The sequence below is a fragment of the Dermacentor variabilis genome, chromosome 3, assembly GCF_050947875.1.
Source record: "Dermacentor variabilis isolate Ectoservices chromosome 3, ASM5094787v1, whole genome shotgun sequence".
NCBI lineage: Eukaryota > Metazoa > Arthropoda > Arachnida > Ixodida > Ixodidae > Dermacentor > Dermacentor variabilis.
In genome coordinates, this window is record NC_134570.1 from 14,166,372 (window position 1) to 14,189,403 (window position 23,032).

General features: G+C 49.0%; 1 protein-coding gene across 1 annotated transcript in view; it reads left to right on the forward strand.

Moving 5' to 3' along the window:
• The first annotated feature begins 11,870 nt into the window (after positions 1–11,870).
• LOC142575161 (neprilysin-1-like) overlaps positions 11,871–23,032 on the forward strand; it is a 54,397-nt gene continuing 43,235 nt past the window's right edge. Inside the window, exons 1-3 of the mRNA XM_075684235.1 lie at positions 11,871–12,017; positions 15,170–15,253; positions 19,116–19,321. Coding sequence (XP_075540350.1) covers positions 11,876–12,017; positions 15,170–15,253; positions 19,116–19,321 — 432 coding nt within the window. The 5' untranslated portion in view covers positions 11,871–11,875. The remainder of the gene's footprint in view (positions 12,018–15,169; positions 15,254–19,115; positions 19,322–23,032) is intronic.

Below are 23,032 nucleotides of genomic sequence, written 5' to 3' on the forward strand. Positions count from 1 at the left end.
AGTGATGTGAGTGTGTTTCGATAAATCGGAGGGAAAGGGCAACAAACCTCTGGATTGGTGAGACCTGAGATCAGTCTCCTGACGCCGGATTGGGGGAAGCGACTGAACAATGGCGACGCAGGGCATAAAAAGCGGATCTAGATGGCTGTGTGGAGAGGAGGAGGATGCTCGGAAACAGAGAGACACTCGGATATGCAAAGACGCTACCATAGTGTGCTCCGATAGCTGGAACCGAATTGTAAAACTCAATCATGTAATTCTTTTAATATAATCCTTTTTTTTAGTTACCATCCATGGTTACCAAAGTTACCATCCATGGTAACCAAAGTTACCATCCATGGAAACTTTGTTGGCCGCACGGACCCCCGACTTCACAACAGTACTTCCTGTGAACTACAGATATGATTGTTATTAGCAGTCAAATATTTAAGTTTACCTTTCGTAACAATCATTAACCAGCTTCAGTTCGAGTTTAGTGTAGTTCACATACGCAAGTTGAATTCAGTAAACTAAAAATGAAAACAGAGGAATAAGATAAAGAAGAAAAATTATTCAGCTTCAAGAGGCTTGTGGACAGAGATTAGCAAGTGACACCATGATAGCATGTTGCCACTGTAAGCATGATAAACATGAGGGTAACTATCAAACAAGTCCGAAGAGACTTGTTTCGATGGCGTGTTTTTATTTTATTTTGTTACCTCCTCTTTCTTCTTATTTATGTTGGCTAATGCATTTTAATAGCTGGATCCTTCAGTGACCATGCCTCCCACCTTTCGTAGCTAATAAAGAAGACAAGTCTGAAGTTCTGAAGCTGGGCGTAGTGTACGGATAGATACGAAACTCGCGCCTTCCCTTAGTGAAAAACGCCAGTTTCGCTGCGATTTATTCTGCTTCGTAACTGCATCACAACACGGGCTTTCTCTATGCCTCAATTATTCAGGACGAAACATCATGTCACGCGATTTTACAACAAACCTGAAGACACGACTGTTTTCTCCCACGTCTGCGTCCAGGAATGTTGCCCAAACATTCCTCTTCTGCAGCCGCCATTATTTCCGTACTACGAAAAGACAGCCCTTTCAACGGACGATTCACTGACAGGAAGGCAATTTCCACTAATCAGGAAGCAAAATTTTTCTTCGCTCTGTGCCTTCTGCGCAACTCGCCTGTCCGTCCCGCAGTGCATGTAAGTAAACAAGAGAAAGGACGCCCTTCCGCTAGCGTCGCACGCGTAATCAGAACCCGGGAGAAACGACACACGAATCGAGGCTCGACCCGTCGCGCCCGCGAGAAGCCGTCTGTCCGTAGAATCAAACAGCCGGCATCACTTACAGTGCACCGAGTTACGCGTTTTTTTTTCTTTCTTTGTTCTTGCCTTTCACGGACATCTAGTCTCTTCCTTAGGCATATTTTTTTCTTTTCGTACAATGCGGACGCCAAACGAAGAGACCGAAATAGTTATCCTTGCCTCTCTCGGTGGTGTCATGCTCCCACCGCCTGTGCCTTCCTTTACAAATGTAAAACAAGAGAGCCGATCACAGTCTCCCGCACCTGCACTGCTCCTGTGCACCCGTTTCTGCTTCCTTGCTAACCGGACGCTATTCAAGGTAAGTCGAAAAAGAAGACGTAGAGAACGCGAGAGGTGTCTCAGGTGAGGGCCAAGAGACGCAAGAAAGGAAACAGGCGAACGGGCACAGAAATAGGAATCGGCGAGCGCGAAGGAGATGGGCGCCTCCTGTCCCATCAGCTTGCCCGCGCGCGACCAAGTCACGCGAGCGCGCCGCTGGACTTGAGCACGCGAGAGCAGGCCCTTCGCGCACCGCTGGCGAACGCCGCCGATCGCATCAGCGCGCGAGGCCGTCGTCGTCGATCCGTGGCCGGCGAGGCCGCGCTCGCTTCATTTGCGCTCGATCCGTGCGGAAGAGACGGGGTGACGCTCGGGTGCGGCCGGAAAGCGCGTCGCCCAGGGCATGGGCGCCGATGGGCGAGCCAGCGGGCCACACCGCTGCGTTCGGTCGAGTCGAGAAAAGTCAGTTCGAGAAAAACAACAGCAATAGAAACTACAAAATAAGCAAAAGCAAATGAAAAAAAAAAAGGAAGAACACTCATCGGCCACCTCATCTCGCTCTTCTCGCTAATTCAATTGGAAGCTCCTTTCTCGCTCGTCCCAGTTGGACGCCCCTTTCCTCGCACATTTCCGCCCCTGCGTGTTGCCCCAACCAAACAAGCGGCAAGTAAGCATTGCAGGAAGAATACCAGCCTATCCGACTTGAGAAATTCCGCGGTGCGTCCAGCATCACGCCTCACTGGCGCCAGCTCGGGGCGAGTTGAATGCGCGCGGCGTCGGCCGCCACCTTTCGAGGAGCCAATCGGGCAGACTATTGAAATCACTCGGAGCGTAAAGAGGATTCTCGTGCGCGGAACGTTTGCAGTCCGCGTTTAAGGTTCTTCCACGAAAACGCTCGGATGCTGCCCCATAACAAGCCTGCACGTGCAGGCGCCCATGGCGCCCTAAGAAAACGGAGACCGCCATCCCAATGGCTATGGGCTGCAGCGATTTGTTATGCAACTCGTACTTTTTGCGCAAGATATTCGAAAAGACTGCAACGGGAGCCGTAGATAATAATAATAATAATAATAATAATAATAATAATAATAATAATAATAATAATAATAATAATAATAATAATAATAATAATAATAATAATAATAATAATGATAATAATAATAATAATAATAATCTTTATTTCAGACAACAAGGTCTCAGACACAAGGGCAAAAGGCAGATGTGTTCTGCCTGACTGGACCCAAACACCCGAATACACACACTCAGAGCCTGTGGAAACAGAAAGAACATAATACACTACCGTCACATACACAACACAGTTTTATACAAAGTAAGAAACCGAACAATGTATAGCCTTCATTATATTACTTTGAAAAACCGCGGTTAAGCTTAACTTAGGTATCACAAACGTGGAATAAATAAAGGTTAGTTCCTCTTGCACTTCGCACATGAGAAAACATTAGAGAGTTTTAGAATAGGGACCCTAAACGTTTTGGGGCCCCAGAGAAATAGCGTCTAAGCCACTGCGCATGCGCGAGACGCAGAGTGCGTTTGGGTTTTGCGTTGGGCACGCTATTTCAATGATTAAGCGGGAGCCCCAAAAGTTGCCCCAAAAGATTTGCGTAAACAAAATATGGCGGCACCCATCGAAGTGACGGCTCTAACCTAGCACCAAAGTGGGTTCGATTCGGGGTAACGCGTGAAGTTCGCAAGCTGGGAGAACTGACTGCAGTTATCGCTTTCTCTCAACTGGCGTGTGTTATGAAGATTGATTCATTAGACGCTGCTGATTCCGAATTTGACTGTGCATTTCATGGCTCTTAGGCCTAACACGGCTTAGCTTGGCTCGTGAAGGCACGTAAAGTTGGTTACTCAAAACTAAGCGCAACTAATTGTTTGCTGCTAATAGAACAACCTCTAAATTGTAATTAAACGAAATACACGAAAGTTGAAATTACTATTCTTATCAGAAAATGGTACATATTATTTAATTATTTATAGTAGCTTTTCTTTGAAGCCGTAGTGGCGCTGTCAGCTCAAGACGCTTTCCGCAAACGCAAAGCCCTGCTCTAAATAGACAGCTTTAGTATAGCGTACGCTATACCATTGCGTACGCTAAAGAATAGAGGATCGTCATTGTGCATGCGCTGAACGCTAAACGAAATAGCGGGTATAGCGGGCGTACGCAACGCAAACGAGTTAGCAGAGTGTTTTAGTTGAGCGTCTTTTCGGTACGCTCCGCTCCGAGCTGCCCCGCTAAGCCACAGCGGAGCGGCGGGCGATTTTCACGTTTTAGTTATACGTTTAGCGTAGCGGAGCGAACCTTTCGTAGTTGCAGCGCCCCCTGGCCAAATTCAGGGTAATGAAAGAAAATAAAAACACCTTATGATCACTCTTATACAGTAAAACGTATATATGTATATATATAACTATTCATCCATGAAGTGTCTAGACGAGCGCTAATGCGTTACCGGTCCATTTTATCCAATGTAAAATAAAGCGCCGTCTTGGGGAACGCCACGTGTTAGCCAGCGCGCTTGCTTTTTGCATCCAATCCAATCCGTTCTGACGCCAACGCTAGCCAAAGCGCTGCGAGCCAAGCTCCGCTCAGGCAGCTTCTCAGCGGACCGTGTTCCTCGCTCCGCTAGCCCGCTTACGGCTAAGCGGACAGCGCATGCGCATTCGCGCTTCCGCTCCGCTTAACTGCTTAGCGCAGCGTAAACGCGCTCAACTAAAACTCTTTTTGCGGGGTTTGCGGAGTTTGCGGGAAAGATGGCGGCGGTCCCGGCTGCCCGCTTCAAATTGAATTTGGCGTTGCTTTTGTAAAATGCACTTCGTTCGTAGCAAATGACTGTGTAAACGGCTTTCGCTTAGTCTCAGGCCGCTTCAACGACACAGTATTATGGATAACCTCGTGGTGTTTTCGAGATCGCTTCTCGTTTCGAACGAGTCGAAGCCTAACGAAAAAAAACGTTCGAGATGTCAGCGCCACCTATCGCTACAGGCGCGAAATAGCCGCAACGACGGCATATGGCCTCTGAGTTCCGAAGATATCGCCGGCCAATTGAAATTGTAGAAAACGTCCGCTGCTTAGCGTACGCTAGATGATAGCGTATAGTGTACGCTATAGTTACGTACGCTAAACTAAAACTGTCTAATCTCTTCACTCCTGCGTGCCCCAACGCTAACACCCGGAAAGTTCTTTGGGGCCCTGTTAAGAACGGCCAGCTGCAGTGCAAGTTTTGCCGGCCAGTTGCGACTGTGGCGGCAACTTTCCTGGAGCGTCGCCGAACACCTCTAGCCACGGCGTGACTAAGTCGACTGTGTGTGAACAATACGTGCGTCCTCGACTCTCCGTCGCTGGAGCCGAGTTTGACGAAGTCGCCATTGTGACTAAACGGGCTCGGCGGACCAACTATTGTTACTGAGACCCATTCCCACGCGCCGACCAAGACGTCAAACAATGGGCAGCCGGCTGGCACGCTGCAGCTCGGGGAATAAATGCCCCTAAGGTGCCGGGTCGTCTCCCCTACGGTGCCTCGTCTCCCCTACGGTGCCTCGTCAACTCGCCTACGGTGCCTCGTCGTCTCCCCTACGGTGCCTAGTCAACTCGCCTACGGTGCTTGGACGGCCGTTTCCGTCACCTGGGTATCGGGGGAGGACCGAGTGTTTAAAAATCGCTGTTGTGCAGCTGCTCAGGACACTCTCTCTCAAGCAGTAATGTTAGACTGATGTACTTTCTCAAGCAGTCATGTTAGACTGATATAAATACTGTAAATAAACCGATATTCCTCGTTCTCGATGAGAAGCAGTCCTTCCCTTCATCAACATCCTCAGCGTGGATAAGTTGGACGGCGGCATGGGCCAGCTACCTTCTAATTCATGCCCGAATCCAATCTTGACAACGGATCACGAGCGATGGGATTGAACCCCCCAATCATAACAGCCCCAAACTTCTGAGGCCCCTATTCTAAAGCTCTGTATTAGCGTATCGTTGAAAAACAACTTGCCACCGGTGAGAGCTGAACCGACACCCATTTTCGACACGGCGGGCCAATGGCACATCGTGTGGGACTATGCCAGGTTCCCGACGGCAGCTACCTCCAGGACTTACCCGCCCGAACTTCAAGGTGCACTGCCGTCTGCAGACGAGGACTCACAACTATGGGCCGTCCAGCAGGCCCGGGGTGCGCTCGAAAAGCACAAGCCTCATGACCCACTACAAACGGGCCCAACTGGGCTAGTGCAGAGTAGGGTATAACCCCGGGTCGACGCTTGGCCAGCGTCACGACGCGTTAAACCGTCGCTTGCCGGCACTTTATTAAAGTTATCCCTATCCTATCGACACGGCCAGCATATTATGGCTGCACACCGCGACCCGCGAGCGGTACTAGGCTTGGCTGTGTTTCAAGCTGTATTGAGACCATTGTCGTATACGTGCCACAGACTAAGCACTAATACACGTTCATCTGAAGTGACTCGGAGATGGGCGCTTGATAAATTCGCCCCCTCGAAGCTCCCTGGCATGACACGAGCTGTACCTTTCGCACAAAGCATGAAAAATGCAGTCCAATAAGAACTTTGTATTCCTCTACTGCCATACGCATTATATGTGCGAGTGGCGTATACTCAGGGTGTAGTACATGGCAGCTGCTCCACGCTCCCTGTTTACCAACCGAACCTCGTACCTGCACAAGGAGTTCTCGTTGCATAATAAAGCATGCGACGAATTTAGGCTCTCTCTCGGTTGGCCATACTGATCGGCCGGTCTATTGTTTATCAAACATATTGGCACCAAGTACCAGTTCCTCTGCACGTTCGCCTTGAACCACATGACATTTTCCTTTTGTGCGCACGTGTTCAAGGAACCTTTTCTCTCTTCTTTCTCCTGCCTCCTCCCCTTTCGTCTGTGTATGCGATAGCCAACCTAAAGCTTTCGCGGTTAAGAGCAAGCAATGACTCCAGATTTCTAACTGAATTGGAATCGACAAATCGTTCTACTCGGCATCCACTGTGCCCGACTCGAGTAACAAACAGCGACATCGCAATTTTTTAAGTTGCACCTATTACGACGTGGAAAGTAAACAGAATCAATGCATTAAACACCACTCACAAATATACCATCAACTTATTGCGAGTATGGCTTCTGAAAAACGCTCGTAAGCATCTCAACAATTTCACGTAAACTAGTCTACCAAATTTGTCCGATTTAAAGGGGTTGAGACACCAAATTTTGAGGCTATAAAAAGCATGTTGTAGGCTACTTCCGTATGCGAGGACACCCAGAACGAGGTATTGGACGCTGCAAACATTTCAAAATAATTTTAATTGAGCTCCAAAGAGTCATTAAAAACTCCTTCTCGTAGTCGAGACCCATCGCTAGCGCGGCAGTTACTACGTCACAGAGGAGGAACGAAAATATTGACGTCATAGCACACCAGCACAAAAACGTGACGTATGATAAGTAGCGATGAAATGCCGATTACGGAGCCTGCTGAGCCGAGCAACCGAGCATAGCCTCCACTACGACCGAGCTACAGGCATATAGAAATCCTTTCTTAATGCAAAGAAGGGGTAAGGCGTGCAGACACGGACACAAGAGGAGAGAAGTGGACAACACGAACGCCGCACGCCGGCCCGCGAACGGCAAACTGCGTGCGGCGAGTTGCCCTGCGGACGGGCCTTTACACGTTTGAGTGTACTAGCCGGCCGACTCCGAAAGGGACCAGGATATGCGGCGTTCGCGTTGTCTGCTTCTCTCCTCGCAGAGTCGCGTAGTTCGGCAGCTCGGAGCGGACTCTCCTTCGCTTGGCCTTTCCACGTTACCGGCCCGTCCACGTTACCGGCACGGAAACTCGCCGCACGCCGTTTGCAATTCGCGGGCTCCCGTGTGACGGCGGTTTTGCTCGCGAACAGCGAGATTTCCTTGCCGTAGAGAGGACGGGCCCGGGACCCATTTGTGCGGCAGCCGTACGGCGAAGCGGCCAATCAGCGACCGAGGAGTGGTCGCTCTGGCATCGACGGCAGCTTCACCGCCTCTGATCGTTCGGCGCCGCCGATATCGTCGCTAGGCCTTTTCCGGTTCACTTCAAAGCTAAAGCTTACGGCGCTTCAGAATGAATCACCGACTCTCACAAGCCGCAATATTTTCTTACCGTTGTTGTCGCTCTTCGCAATAATTATAATAATCGCGACATGCACTTCGAATCGCCACTGGTTGACCTCTGCTGGCAGAGCACGCGTATGCGCGAGCAGACGACGCAGCATAGTTTTACGTCACTATTTTTCGTGGGCCACGTGACCAAGCCATGTTGCGTTTCCTCCTCTGTGACGTCATAGCATCCCCCGGAGCCCAGAAACCGAAACCGAAATCGCTCGGTATAATAATGCTATTATTAAATTATTTATCGGATATATATGAATCCCGCTGTGTGTATCGTGCTCCCTGAAGCATGACGCAACGTTTGAATCAACAAACGCATGAACGAAAATTTTGATGTCTCCACCCCTTTAAATGTTCTAACAGATGCAGTTTGGAGAACTTCGATATATTTTCTTTGCACAGAGTTACGGATCTGTAAACTTCGCACTTCGAATTTTTTAAACATCGATTTTCGGCAATGCTAGTAAAAAGTACGAGGTCCTAAATATAAATTCTCTTTTCCTAACTTTTTTTCTCAAGTGCAGATAACTTTATTCAAATCGGTCCAGTGGGTGCCTTACGAGACATGTCCTGCGTTTTTCATCGTCATCATCATCATCATCAGCCCGGTTACGCCCACTGCAGGGCAAAGGCCTCTCCCATACTTCTCCAACTACCCCGGTCATGTACTAATGGTGGCCACGTTGTCCCTGCAAACTTTTTAATCTCATCCGCCCACCTAACTTTCTGCCGCCCCCTGCGATGCTTCCCTTCCCTTGGGATCCAGTCCGTAACCCTTAATAACCATCGGTTATCTTCCCTCCTCATTACATGTCCTGCCCATGCCCATTTTTTTTCTTGATTTCAACTAAGATGTCATTAACTCGCGTTTGTTCCCTCACCCAATCTGCTCTTTTCTTATCCCTTAACGTTACACCCATCATTATTCTTTCCATAGCTCGTTGCGTCGTCCTCAATTTGAGTAGAACCCTTTTCGTAAGCCTCCAGGTTTCTGCCCCGTACGTGAGTACTGGTAAGACACAACTGCTATACACTTTTCTCTTGAAGGATAATGGCAACTTGCTGTTCATGATCTGAGAATGCCTGCCAAAGGCACTCCAGCCCATTCTTATTCTTCTGATTATTTCAGTCCCATGATCCGGATCTGCGTCACTGCCTGTCCTAAGTAGATGTATTCCCTTACCACTTCCAGTGCCTCGCTACCTATCATACACTACTGTTCTCTTCCGAGATTGTTAAACATTACTTTAGTTTTCTGGAGATTAATTTTTAGACCCACCCTTCTGCATTGCCTCTCCAGGTGAGTGAGCATGCATTGCAGTTGGTCCCCTGAGTTACTAAGCAAGGCAATATCATCAGCGAAACGCAAGTAACTAAGGTATTCTCCATTAACTCTTATCCCCAATTCTTCCCATTCCAGGTCTCTGAATACCTCCTGCAAACACGCTGTGAATAGCATTGGAGAGATCGTATCTCCCTGTCTGACGCCTTTCTTTATTGTGATTTTGCTGTTTCCTTTATGGAGGACTACGGTGGCTGTGGAGCCGCTATGGATATCTTTCAGTAATTTTACGTACGGCTCGTCTACACTCTTATTTCGTAATGCCTCCATGACTGCTGAGGTATCGACTGAATCAAACGCTTTGTCGTAATCAATGAAAGCTATATATAAGGGTTGGTTATATTCCGCACATTTCTCTATCACTTGGTTGATAGTGTGAATATGGTCTATAGTTGAGTAGCATTTACGGAATCCTGCCCGGTCCTTTGTTTGACGGAAGTCTAAGGTGTTCCTGATTCTATTTGCAATTACCTTAGTAAATACTTTGTAGGCAACGGACACTAAGCTGATCGGTCTGTAATTTTTCAAGTCTTTGGTGTCACCTTTCTTAGGAATTAGTATTATGTTAGCATTCTTCCAAGATTCCGGTACGCTAGAAGTCATCAGGCATTGCGTATACAGGGTGACCAGTTTTTCTTGAACAATGTGCCCACCATCCTTCAACAAATCTCCTGTTACCTCATCCTTCCCAAGCTGCCTTCCCCCTTTGCATAGCTCCCAAGGTTTTCTTTACTTCTTCCGGCGTTACTTCTGGGATTTCAAGTTCCTCTAGACTATTCTCTCTTCCATTATCGTCGTGGGCGCCACTGGTACTGTATAAATCTTTATGGAACTCCTCAGCACTTGAACGATCCTTATTAGTAATGATATTGCCGGCTTTGTCTCTTAACGCATACATCTGATTCTTGCCTATTCCTAGTTTCTTCACTGCTTTTAGGCTTCCTCCTTTCCTGAGAGCATGTTCAATTCTATCCATCTTATAGTTCCTTATGCCAGCTGTCTTACGCTTGTTGATTAACTTGGAAAGTTCTGCCAGTTCTATTCTAGCTGTAGGGTTAGAGGCTTTCATACATTGGCGTTTCTTGATCAGATCTTTCGTCTCCTGCGATAGCTTACTGGTATCCTGTCTCACGGAGTTACCACCGACTTCTATTGCACATTCCTTAATGATGCCTATAAGATTGTCGTTCATATCTTCAACACTAAGGTCATCTTCCTGATTTAAGACCGAATACCGGTTCTGTAGCTTGATGCGGAATTCCTCTATTTTCCCTCTTACCGCTAACTCATTGATCGGTTTCTTATGTACCAGTTTTTTTCCGTTCCCTCCTCAAGTCTAGGCTAATTCGAATTGTTACCATCCTATGGTCACTGCAGCGCACCTTGCCGAGCACGTCCACATCTTGTATGATGCCAGGGTTCGCGCAGACTATAACGTCTATTTCATTTCTAGTCTCGCCATTCGGGCTCCTCCACGTCCACTCTCGGCTATCCCGCTTGCGGAAGAAGGTATTCATTATACGCATATTATTCTGTTCTGCAAACTCTACTAATAACTCTCCCCTGCAATTCCGAGAGCCTATGCCATATTCGCCCACTTGTGCCTACCCTTGCATTGAAGACGCCCATCAGTATAGTGTATTTTGTTTTGACTTTACCCATCGCCGATTGCACGTCTTCATAGAAGCTTTCGACTTCATGGTCATCATGACTGGATGTTGAAGCGTAGACCTGTAGGACCTTCAATTTGTACTTCTTATTAAGTTTTACAACAAGACCTGTCACCGTTTCGTTAATGCTATAGAATTCCTGTATGTTACCAGCTATATCCTTAATAATCAGAAATCCGACTCCTAGTTCTCGTCTCTCCGCTAAGCCCTGGTAGCACAGGACGTGCCCGCTTTTCAGCACTATATATGCTTCTTTCGTCCTCCTAACTTCACTAAGACCTATTATATCCCATTTACTGCCCTCTATAGTTCCTCCAATAGCACTGCTAGATTTGCCTCACTAGATGACGTTCTAGCGTTAAACGTTGTAAGGTTCTGATTCCAATGGCGGCCTGTCCGGAACCAGGGATCCTTAGCACCCTCTGCTGCGTTGCAGGTCTGACCGCCGCCGTGGTCAGTTGCTTCGCAGCTGCTGGGGACTGAGCGTTTTTACTATTACATAATATAGGCGGCATCGGAGCTGGCCCCCGAGGTGCAAAATTTCATAACGCTGGTGTTTGCGCAGTGCACGAAAGTAGGAAAAAAAGGACAGAGACGAGTGCGGGCATCTCGGCATTCACTGCCGGGATTGCAAGTGCAACCTCCCCCCCCCCCCCCCACTCCTTCATCAGTGCGTGGTATTGGCATGGCATAGGTCGCAGCTAACCCGAGGAATAATACAAGCCGAGTACGCTCACGATCTAGGTGACCGCAGCGTAAGCACCCCTTCCATTCATCTGTCACGACCTGAACGAGATTACTTGGCCGAGCGCAGGGCAGTCGCGGGCACATGAAGTGATCCGACTCATCAACGATGTGCTGGCTCTGCGTATTCCCCCTTTTCTGTGTGCTTTCCCGTTTGCAGCGCATATATATTGTGCTCGTCCGCAAATAAAGATCAGCAGTAGGAAGTTAGCGCTCTTTACTCCTCTCTGTACTTCTTTACCTAATTTCGTGCGCCACGCAGAAACCGCCGTTAGGAACCACGTCCAACTCGGCCAAGCCTCTACCCTGGTACAAAGCTTCCTCCGTGTTGTCTCCCTCTCTCTTACTCGGTTTCCCTTTCCATCGCAGCGTCGTCCCTGCTGAACGGCATGGATCAGAGCGCAGACCCGTGCTCAGACTTCTTCCAGTACGCATGCGGCTCGTGGAACAAGCGGCACCAGATTCCAGAGGACCGGCCCAGCATCTCCACCTTCGAGGTGCTCTCCGACGAGCTGCAGATCATACTCAAAGGTCTCTCACGATCTCTCTCCCCTCCGCCGTGTCTTGCATTCCATCGCTTCTTGCTCTTCGAGACGTGGCCAAATTCAGTATCCGTGAGAAATGGGCACGGCACCACGCACGTGACCGTAGCTGCAGAAGATTGCACTACGCGTCCGTGGGCGCTACAAAGCGTCTGAAGTGCGAACTTTCTTGAAGAACGTAACGAAGCACAGATTCTTCAGAGAGCCTCAGAAAAATTTAGCTTTTAGTAATTTAGTAATTCAATAAAGAAAGTAGCCTCAATAATTTAGCGGAAAAACATTGCCTTTACGATGATCGCCTTAAATTCTGTACTGTAAGCATACATAGTACTAATTTGACGAAAATGAGATAGCTAATTCATTGTTAACTGTTCGCATGTTAGTAAATCTATACCTGAAGCTTGTACTCGTCCTGACAAATAGTGCAAGGGCAAAAACTGTGATTATTGTTGCACCTGCTCTGCTCTTTTCTTTTTCTCTTGATTTCATAAAAACACAAACGGGAACATTTAGTCCCCGTTGCACGAAAAAGCACCATCAGTGCGACATTAAGGTCGCTTTTATTTTAGTGGTACCGGGGCCCAAAAATAGCGAAGGCGCCTTTCTGTCGAAAGCGATAGCGAGGTTTAGCATTACGCTTGAACTTCTCGCACGGTGTTCTCACAATGCGTGGAGGAGGCGACGTGCTGGCGCCGGTGGCGGCGCAGCACGCGAGCCGGCCAAGTGCAGCTACGCACCAGAAACAGCGTCCTCTGGCAGATGCCGCAAACACCGGCAGTGAAGTCACAGGCGTCGTACCTAGATTGTGCAGGGACGCCGGTGGAAAATCATGGGCGTTTGTCGGCGCCCAGTGAAAGGATTAAACTCCGTTCCGCTTGTGCTCACCGCTGTGTATGTGCCGCGCGCACAGCCGCTCATGCCAGCAGCGAGAACGCTGGCCGACAGAGCGTCACGGTGCATCCGCGGGGCTTCGCCAAGCTAAGCTCGTACGTAACAAACGTAATGAATTACTTGTATTCAATTAGATGTTTTGGCAGTTCTATAGTTGGTCGATTACTTTTTTCGCTGGGTAACGCTCAGTGTAACTCCATCATTTCTTTATTTTAAAGCGAAAACTTTACTGGCCGCGAACTTGCGATTTCGTCGTGGCGGTGCTCCGAGGAGGCACATGACGTCACAATGTGCGCCTCGCCGCGGATATTTCTCTCTCTCGCTCCCTAGTCACTAATGCCATGCGCCACTATAGTAGCACCGAGTGTTCCGCCGCTGCGCAGCGCCGCGCCTTTCCGCTTCCGCCGTTTGGTATGACGTTACACCGCGTTCCTCGTCGTTGCGCTTGCGTCCGCTCGCTTCGGCAGCTGCGTCGCATGCCTGATAACATGTCGGAGGATTGAAAAGGAGAGCTCGTGTGCGCCGCAAACACAGTTGAGGCGGCAGTATGGACGGCGACAATTCTGATAAGCAGGAGGGGGCCTGGAATTGGTATCGGAACGAGATGTAGAGGAAACTAATCGCCCAGGAAACAGACGAACAGCGCGACGAACGACTGGCTAAACGCCGTAACATAGCTATGGACAACCAGACTAACGTTAACCATGGCTAACCATGCTATGTCTTAGCTTTCGCTACGTATATCCTGGCATAGCCGAGCTAAGCCACTGCCGTATTTTTTTGAAGCAATCTATCGCTTTAACCAATTTCGTTGTTGACGAGACAAGCTGCAACAAGAGACGCAATTTCGAGCGCTCGGCAACTTACCGCAGAACGCCAGTGCAACGCAGCAGCCTCGTGTGTGCGCAGACCGGAGGCCGCCGGGTGCAGGCAGCACTTGCGCCGCGTCGCTGTGCAGCCTCGCGATGGGCGGCAACGAGTGCCACCACATCGGGGGTTTAGCGAGCTCTGTCTTTTCTGTTGTCGCCAGATGCTTCCCCGCATTACACGTTGCGTATACCTTCGGACGCACGTAAAGGTAGCACGAGTTCTTTTTTCGACTACTGGCTCAAGTTGAGTGAGTAACCATAACCTTATGCGCAATGTGTTCGTACGTTACAACTCCGCCTTTCCCTCCTGCATGCTTATGGAGCCAGTTTTCAGTGGGGATGCTGATGCTTTCACAAGAAAATGAGGGAAGATGATCGCCAAATACTTTGAAAAACCAATTGTTCGCGAAGATAACGTGTCAAGTGCTGCAGATGACGCGCTGAAAGAACCAGGCCAGTTCGTCGCACTGTACTTGCGCAATATTAATAAATATTCGTAGTAAAGTAACGCAAATGTAATATATTACTTTCGGGTCGTAGTTTAACTACCCTCGCAGGGCAGTAATTGGTCACGGTAATCTATCGCACGTATGAATGAACTAATTGTAATTGCAATCGGTTACTTTTTTTCTGAAACGTGCACAAGCCGGTACCAAAACCACTGCGCGACTCTCCCTTTAACCTTTAATGGGCCGTGCATGAGCCATCAATATCTGGACGGCACGACAACAGTGGCATCGGCGCCGACAAGGCTCGAGCGCGCCTCGACTGTCGATATAAATGATATCGCAATAAAAGGATAGGAAAATCGAGCAAAAACAAAGCCGACACTGAAAACTGGAAGCTGGCTCATCAGAAAAAAGATTCCTTGCGCTAGTCACGCAAGCACTCGGGACGCAATTAAGTTCTTCAAAGTTTCTTGCGCCGCCAAGAACTCGTTTCGCTTCATTTTCATGAACTGTGTACTGAAGACTAGCTCCTATTAGTCCCTTTGCGCTTGAGAGTTCAGTGCAAATGCGATAGATAATCCGCTTCCTTGACCTTCATGACCTTCATGACCTCCAATAATGACACCGCCTTAAACTAATGTTCAAAGCGGTCTTGTTTCTATCTATTATAAAGCATCTTTACTCAAACTGTTTGATAAGAAAAGACAGCACGTTTTACAATCTGTGTCGTTGTTAGTTTTGGTTCCTGGGTGTTTTTTTTCTGCTGTTCATTAATTAGCCTAACATTTCTTACGCAAAGCTGAGCAGCACGCCGTCCTTCAATGGTAGTTCAGTAAGCCGTCAGACCACGAAAACATCTCAGACTGGCGATTTCCTCAACAGGAACGCGTCGGTCTTCAGCTGACAGAGAATGCTTCCCGTTGTTTCTGCAGATTTGCTCGAGGAGCCGCCGAACCCGTATGACAACAGTGCCACCATCAAGGCAAAGACACTTTACAACTCATGCATGAAACTGAGTAAGGCATGAAACGACTATTGTCTTCATGTGGTTTTCTTTTCTTTTTCCTCTCTGTAACGTCATATTGTAACTTCATCTTTATTTTTATGGGGGGGAGGTGAAAAGTTTCGGTGAATTCATTGGAAAAAGGACACAGCCTCAAAAAGGACAGGGACGCGAGAGAGCGGCACGCACACAGCGCCTTCCTGTCTTTCCCGCGTACTTTTTTTCCACAAGATAGAGGAATAACATACACCACGCCAGTGATGCCAGGGCACAAAACCCTTCCTGTGTTTCACAGTACAACGGCCACGCCTGGCTTGTGAAGCAATCTTGCAAAGCTTTCCTAGTTTTTCCGGGGCGAAAAAAAAAAAACGCCGTAACACCAGTGCGTTTCCCTATACCGTCTTCAGTCTCAGGGAGCACCGTAACAATGTGTACAACACGGTACAGGGCCATCTAGGCATTCACTGCCGCGACCACGGGTGTAAGCCCTACTTGGAAGAAAGCGAAGTGCTGGCTAAGCATAGTTCACAGCTGACACGTGAAATCATTGTGGCAGATTTCATTAGGAAGTTTGATCGCCCGTGCGTCAGTTCTCCTTCGATTGCCCTTTCATCTCGGGAAATGGCATATCTTGACAGTGTTTGAATGACAAGCATTCCATTTGCTCTGTAGGCACGTGGCTCTCATTAGCAGCATTGCAAATGATGCTGCACGTTTTTTGCCGATCATTCGCATATTGCGCATAGTAGCACCCTATATATTTATTCCTTCATGGCTTCGCGAATAAACTGTTGTAAGTCAGCGCTGTGTGCTTGTCGCTCTCTCGTGTTCCTGTCTTTTCTGCGCTGTATCCTTTTCCCAATGAATCAACAACAAGCCCAAGCTTCCACGCTAAGGTGAATTCATTTTGCACGCTAACCGAAATGCACTAGGACGCTGAAATTAAGCCACTTTTTCAGGAACTTGTGTTGAAAATAGCGACGTGGGCTTTGTGGAACACAACTAGGACACAAAGCAGGAGCGTTGTGTCGTTGTTGTTGTTGCTAAAGTTGTTACGGAAATGAAACGAGAGAGGGAGGGAGGTGCTCAGACCAAAGCTTGTGTAAGAAGTGTCTTGTAGAATACAAACAATGTGACGGACTATTTAGAAACATCAACGGAATAAGGGGAACTGTTCGGCCGAATATACGCGCGACATGCTGGCCAGCCAACAGCGCGTCTCTATGTTTAACCAGTGTATAACCAGTGAATAAACATCTTCCAATGAATGGAAGCGCCTCCCCGCCTCCACTGTCTCAATTCGTGACACCACTAACTTCAAGATCGCCGTTCAAAGTGCGTTTGATTTTCTATTGTTATCCGGTACTGCAAATATTGTATATTTTCACCACTGCTTTCTGTTGTGCCTACTAGGCCTTGAGAGTATGTAGAATAAATAAATAAATAAATAAATAAATAAATAAATAAATAAATAAATAAATAAATAAATAAATAAATAAATGTATTTTTCCTATTTATACATAATAATCTCTGTTGCCGCCATGCATTTATGTTGGTGCGGACATCACGGTAGCTAATGACGAGTTATACAGAGTTGACCATCGGCGCCTCTTTACCTGTTAAAAAAAAGATTGGCAGTGGAGGTGCCAGACGTTGTTGTGTGATTCGTGAAGTGCAGTGCGGAATTATGCCAAGGGCAAAGTGTGTGGTGAGGCTGTGCGCGTTCTGCGCTCGGCTGACCTGCAACGAGAGAATAGGCACGTTAAAATCAAGTGGTTCGCGGCGCACGCGGGCAACGACGCGTCGGAGAAGCACGGTAACCACAACGAGACGGCACACGCAGTGGCGCGAGCGCTAACCAGCGGCGCCGCTGCAACCGGCCGTCCAACGTGGTGTAGCGCCAAGGACCGCATGACGACGTTCAACAAACTCACACAGTTTCACCGCCTGGCTCGAAGGACTTTCCCACCCCCGCACCGGGGGCTGAGCCGAGCGGAGGCGGTGCTGTTCAGACAATTGCAAACTGGTTCCTTACCCACCCCAGTGTTAATAAATCATCTGTACCCGAAAGTATATGTGAGTGGTGTGTACCGCGTGTGCCAGCGGGAGAGGCCCACCCTGACGCACATCCTATGGGATTGCACCAAGTTCCCCGACGAAGCTTCGACAAGTACAACGATTCCACCGCGACTCGCGGCGGAATGCTACTACCACGAAAGCCAAACCTGGGCCGTCCAGCAGGTCTCGGCGGCTCTTGACAGACAAAGGCCGAGCGAAACCGACGGAACGTTGCCCCTCAGGGCGACCGACTGCAGGAGTAATACGCGCTGGAGTAGAGCCCACCCGCTGAGAAGACGTCAGGGCCCGCGTCGCGGCGCCATTTATTCATGGTCACGGTGGAAGTTTATTCTTCCACCGTGGTCATGGTGTCGGTCTGCAGGCGACTAAATAAAGTTGTTTCTCTCTCTCTCTCTCTCTCTCTATCTCTCTCTCTTACTCCTCAAAGAACATGCAAATAGATTCAGCGTGCAAAGAGGGACAGGTAAAAAAGAAACAGTTCAAAAAATTATGAATTCGCATGTTTTGCACGTAAAGATTGTCGTCAGGTACAACCACCAGACTTCGGGCGAAGCGCCGAAGTCCGGTGGTTGTATCTTACGACAATCTTTACGTGAAAAGTTATATCATTCGTAGCAACTCATGCCCATGTGCGAACATAAGCGCTTGTGCCATTGGAGGTTCTAAAACGCGTCTTTCCCGCAGAATAAACATTGTGTATATATAAGAGAGGTTTAGTTTAGGGGACGCAAGCGGCTTGCGTACGCAAGAACTAGGGGCGACGGCGCTGCGCATGCGCAGTACCGTCGCTCCTAGTTCTTGCGGGCGGAAGCCGCTTGCGTCCCCTAAACTAAAACTCTCTATTAACAAAACTGACATGTGTTGCTTGCAGGCGCTAGTTGATGGCAGCAATCGCATAACCTCGGAGCCTAAACTCTTTTCGTTACACGCTTTGTAAAGAGGGATCTTGCTTTTTTTTTTTCATGACAGCAAGCATTTGGCAGAAGCCATCCTTACAAGCTGTTATATACAGGCCTGAGTAGCAGAAATGTGCACATGTGACTGTGGCAGATTTTCTTGCGTAATGTTTTTGTCAACCGATTCAAAGCCAATAAAGTAAAACTCAAAAGACGCAAAGAGCAGGGTTTCACGTCGTCATCGAATCACTTTTGGTACTCCGTGGTGGACTGACTGGCGAGCCACAGGCTAGACGAGTTCTGTCTGAAGCCTATTTCTCCGCCTTTTCTCAAATAAATAATCTCTAGCTGTTACACTGAAGAACCGACGTGCTCGCCGGAGTGGTTGTGGAGAAACGGTGCTCCTTGATATTGAAAATTAATCCGAGCATATCCTGCACGGTTTATCTAATGATAGCTACTGTATTGATTTGCCATGCTAAGTGCCAGTTTGAGATCCTTCATTCAATGCAGCACATGAGAAATTCAGTACGTACATTGCATTGTTTGCGTAGTTATGTCAGACAGGCTGAGTGACGGCGGAGCTTTTAGAGAGTGGACAGGATGCGACGACGACAGTTCAGCTACCGTCACACTTGTGTTGGATCGGAAGCAAAACAAAAAGCCACAAATAAGGGATCATCAAAGAGGAAGTGACAAGATAATTTATTAGAGGAAACGCAGACAGGTCGGCCTGAGTAGTCCACTAGCCTGCTAGTCTTCTCACAGGAAAGAGGAGAAAACGATGGGTGTGAGGAGCGATGACGACGATAGGCAGCAGTGAGATTACACGGCCTCCGTTTAATGTCATTTATCTGCGTGAAGTGAAGCGGGTGGTGTGTGCTTCGTGCTGTGTCGCAGACGTGATCGAGGAGATTGGCGACCAGCCCCTGCGTGTGGTACTCCGTAGCCTGGGCGGGTGGCCCGTGACCGAGCCCAACTGGACGGCGCCTCCGTGGGGCGTCGAACGGCTACTGGGAGACCTGCGCGGGCGCTTCGACCAAGGGGTCATCGTCGAGCAGTGGGTCGGACCTGACGACAAAAACTCCTCCGTCAACATCATACAGGTGAGGCTCAGCCCCGAAAATGGAGCGCGATACTGAGAACAGCACCGCACGACTCGAATCAATATGAGCTCCGCACTGCGAGGCTGTTGCTACGACTCGACCCAATGACAACGTCTGTGGCGCGTGATGCACGTTTGTGGGGACTCGTCTGGAGTGCGTCCCTCGCTGCAGGTGTTCTTTGACGACATCAGCAATGCGAAGTGCTTTCGCCGCCTCGACAGTTATGGCGAACTCTGTCAAGTGCTTAAGGTTGTGGGCCACGCCTGCAGCAGCCAGTTGTGCGGAGCCCCGGCACTTCGAGAACGTTGGCGGCTTCGAGTCTGCGCCGGCGGCACTGGCGCGCACCGTCGAACGCGCAGCCGAAACAACAAGCCTCCCGGTAATGTTATGAGTTCCCTGTCTAGGGAACAGGGACATTTCGGAGGCATGGTAGGATATACAGGGGAGATCATTCTTAAGTTTTATGGGATATTCGAAAATTGGCCGTTGCAGAAAACATAATTCCAGTCCTTGACCTGTATTATATATTCAGAGAGGCGCACATTACTTGCACGAGAAATCGAAACACATATTGGACTAATTAACAAAAATCCACTAATTATTCTTAGAATTACTTACGTCACGGCAAATATTGCAATTTACTAGTTGTAGCCGGTGAGTTTGCAAGGCGTGTCCACTTGAAATGGATTTACAGATTAACTCCAGTCTGGAGATATGCGCCATCAAACTTGCCGAAAAAATGCATTGTTGTGCCACTTGCTTTTTTTATCAAAACGCGCTTTTATGCATTGAAGCACGAAAGTAACTGGAACGACCATGTATTTCGTTACACGCTTTGGGAATTAATATCTCGAAACTGGTGGCATCCTGCAAATTCATTTCAAGTAGATACGTCTTGGAAGCTCACCGGCTACAACTCGTAAATTGCAATAAGTGCCGTAAAGCAATTAATTAAAACGTTAATTAGTTCTTTTTTATTAATAATTGAACATGTGTTTCGATTTCTCGTGCCAGTAATGTCTGCCTCTTCGAATAATACAGCTCAAGGACAAAAATTATGCTATCTGCCACAGGAGATTTATAAAAATTCAATAAAACAAAAAAATAATCGCCCTGTATGATAAACGGCCCCACCATTTCTTAGACACTCTGATTTCTTACTTTTACGATTATAATAAATTAAGTTTAGCAGAGATGCGTCCTCGTCACCGTCTGGCCTCTCGACTCAAGAGCCTATGGCCAGAGTCTCCCTTGGCCACCTACCGCGCGTTCACGTCGGACGGAATTCAAGGCTCTAGCGTCGTAATGTTATAGTGGCAGCGGTGGGATCGAAGACCCCAAAGTCGTTACTTTGGTGGAAGCTTCGGAGTGGTCAACGTTGGTTCTGGCTTCAGCTGTGGTCGCCTCATCTAGGAGATGTTAGTACTATGTATGTCATCGTGGACACTGCTCCTAGGCTACGCGCAAGGCAGCGCCTAAGACGAGGATGAAGGTGACTGGCTTTTAACCAAGCGACAGCAGACGCCATATTCGAAGTTAGGCAAGAAAATAACGTGTGTGTGTGTGTGTGTGTGTGTGTGTGTGTGTGTGTGTGTGTGTGTGTGTGTGTGTGTGTGTGTGTGTGTGTGTGTGCGTGCGTGCGTGCGTGCGTGCGTGCGTGCGTGCGTGCGTGCGTGCGTGCGTGCGTGCGTGCGTGCGTGCGTGCGTGCGTGCGTGCGTGCGCGCGCGTGGGCGCGCGCGCGTGTGTGGAAAGCGGTCGAGAGCACAGCATGCGCTTGATAGACAAACCAAAACGGTTATAGAGGGAAAGGTTCGTCGTAGGTGCACAAATCTGAAGTGTTTTTGGTGCAGCACTGCGCACCTTCCCACCTGCTAACACGACATCGGATCATACGTACCTCAGGAAGGCACTGACGCGGGGAATCGTTGAACAGGTAAGCGTCGTGACAGGAGGGTCGCTATATAAATCATGACGCTGGATGCGAAGCACCAGCGTCATGTCGCAGGAACTCCACACAGTGGTCGGCACTGCGCCATAGCAGGCGCGAACTGAATGGGCGCCTTTCTGTCGGCAGCGAAAGTCCCATCACCACGGAAACGGCCGAGAGAGAGAGCGCGCGCGCTTTTTTCTGAAGCGGATTTCGCCAGCAAGTTGACAAGCGGGCAGAAAAGGCAGATTCACGATCCTAGCATCGCATTCTTCGTTGAGATGCTGACACGTGAACCCATGCGCGAGTGTTGCACCTCCCAACAGCTACACAAGTCATGACAGCGTCGGTCCAGCAGCTGACGTGAAGCAAACACTATCGCCTCCTTTGGCGCGCTAGGTCGCGAAGTCATTCGGGCACCATTTCGGAATCGAGTGGCGACGCACTCGAGGCTGCTCGCGTAATCTCGGCGCCACAGGCAGAAGGAGCTCGTCGAGCACGCGTCTTCCCTGCGACCGCGCCAAAAATCCGCACATATAATGAAAAAAAAATAAGGCTAAATAAAAGAGAGATCGTATTCATCTTCCAGGACTCTCGCTTTCCCCCTTACAGTATAAACTACCAGCTCGCCCCTCGCTCAGTCCCTCAAGCCGGTGGGCCTCCATTTTTTGCAACACCCTCGCCAAGCACTCTCGGCGAGCTTATCGCGCGGTATACCTGTCAACGCGGAGCGAATTTACGCGCTTCGCCTGCCGTTCGCGCCGCCATCGCAGGTGAAGAGGGGAGAACGTCGGGGCCATTTACTTCCGCCTCAATGGCACGTTCTCCGTTCGAGGCTCCGTTTTTTTCCGTACATCGCCTCCCGACTCGGGAGACGCGTTTCAGTGTGAGCTCCCCCATTTCTCAGCCTCTTCGAAATCACCCTTTAGGCCCGACTGCCGCACCCACTTTCCCTGGGCCCACCGTCCAGCCTTTAATGCTGCCGCGATATCCACCTGTAGACGCGCGATATGCACGAGCGAAGGCACGACCGAACAATTTTCCTTTTTTCTCGCATCGACACAACGTCACAGGCTCTCCTGTTTTTGAAAGCGAACGCGCGTCCATCGTGAGGATCTGCAGTTGATGCGCCCCCTTACGTGTTTCTCGGCTCCTTACTTTCCATCGCACTAAATGTGCACGCGCTTGATTGCTTCCTGAATCGATTCCTCCGAGTGTTTAGGTGATGCACGTTTAGTTCTCGCGGCCTGCACCAGGCAGAACTTTGATTTGGACGAGTTTGTTCGTGATCGAACGGTTAGGAAAGCGGCGCTCGAGAACACAGGGACAAAGACACCGAGTGTCTTCGCCTTGTCGTCTGTACTATATGTGTCTTTGTCCCCGTGCATTTTAGCACTGCTTTCCGAGCCGTTCTACACGGGGCGTTCTGCTCCGATTTAATTATGCAGCACGTAAACACGCTGTGGCTTTACCCGGCCGTCCACCTCTGCTCCACTTTGGAGCAGATCTTGTCCACGTGGATACAGCACCTACACACGTATACGCGAAAGCACTGCTCACGAGGTCCGCAAGCGTCAACAAAGCTTTGTAAACAGCTCTATTGTGTATGCGGTGTTCGTGTGCTTATGGCGATTACTGTGTGTACCATAATTATCACCCAGCACCTGCCCGGCGATGAGGCAGGCTAACATCTCTGAATTATAGTGAGACTGTGCTGTCTCTATCGGGTAATTTGTCTTCTATTCTGCTATCTCTTTATTTTGTTGCGCAGATGAATGGTTGC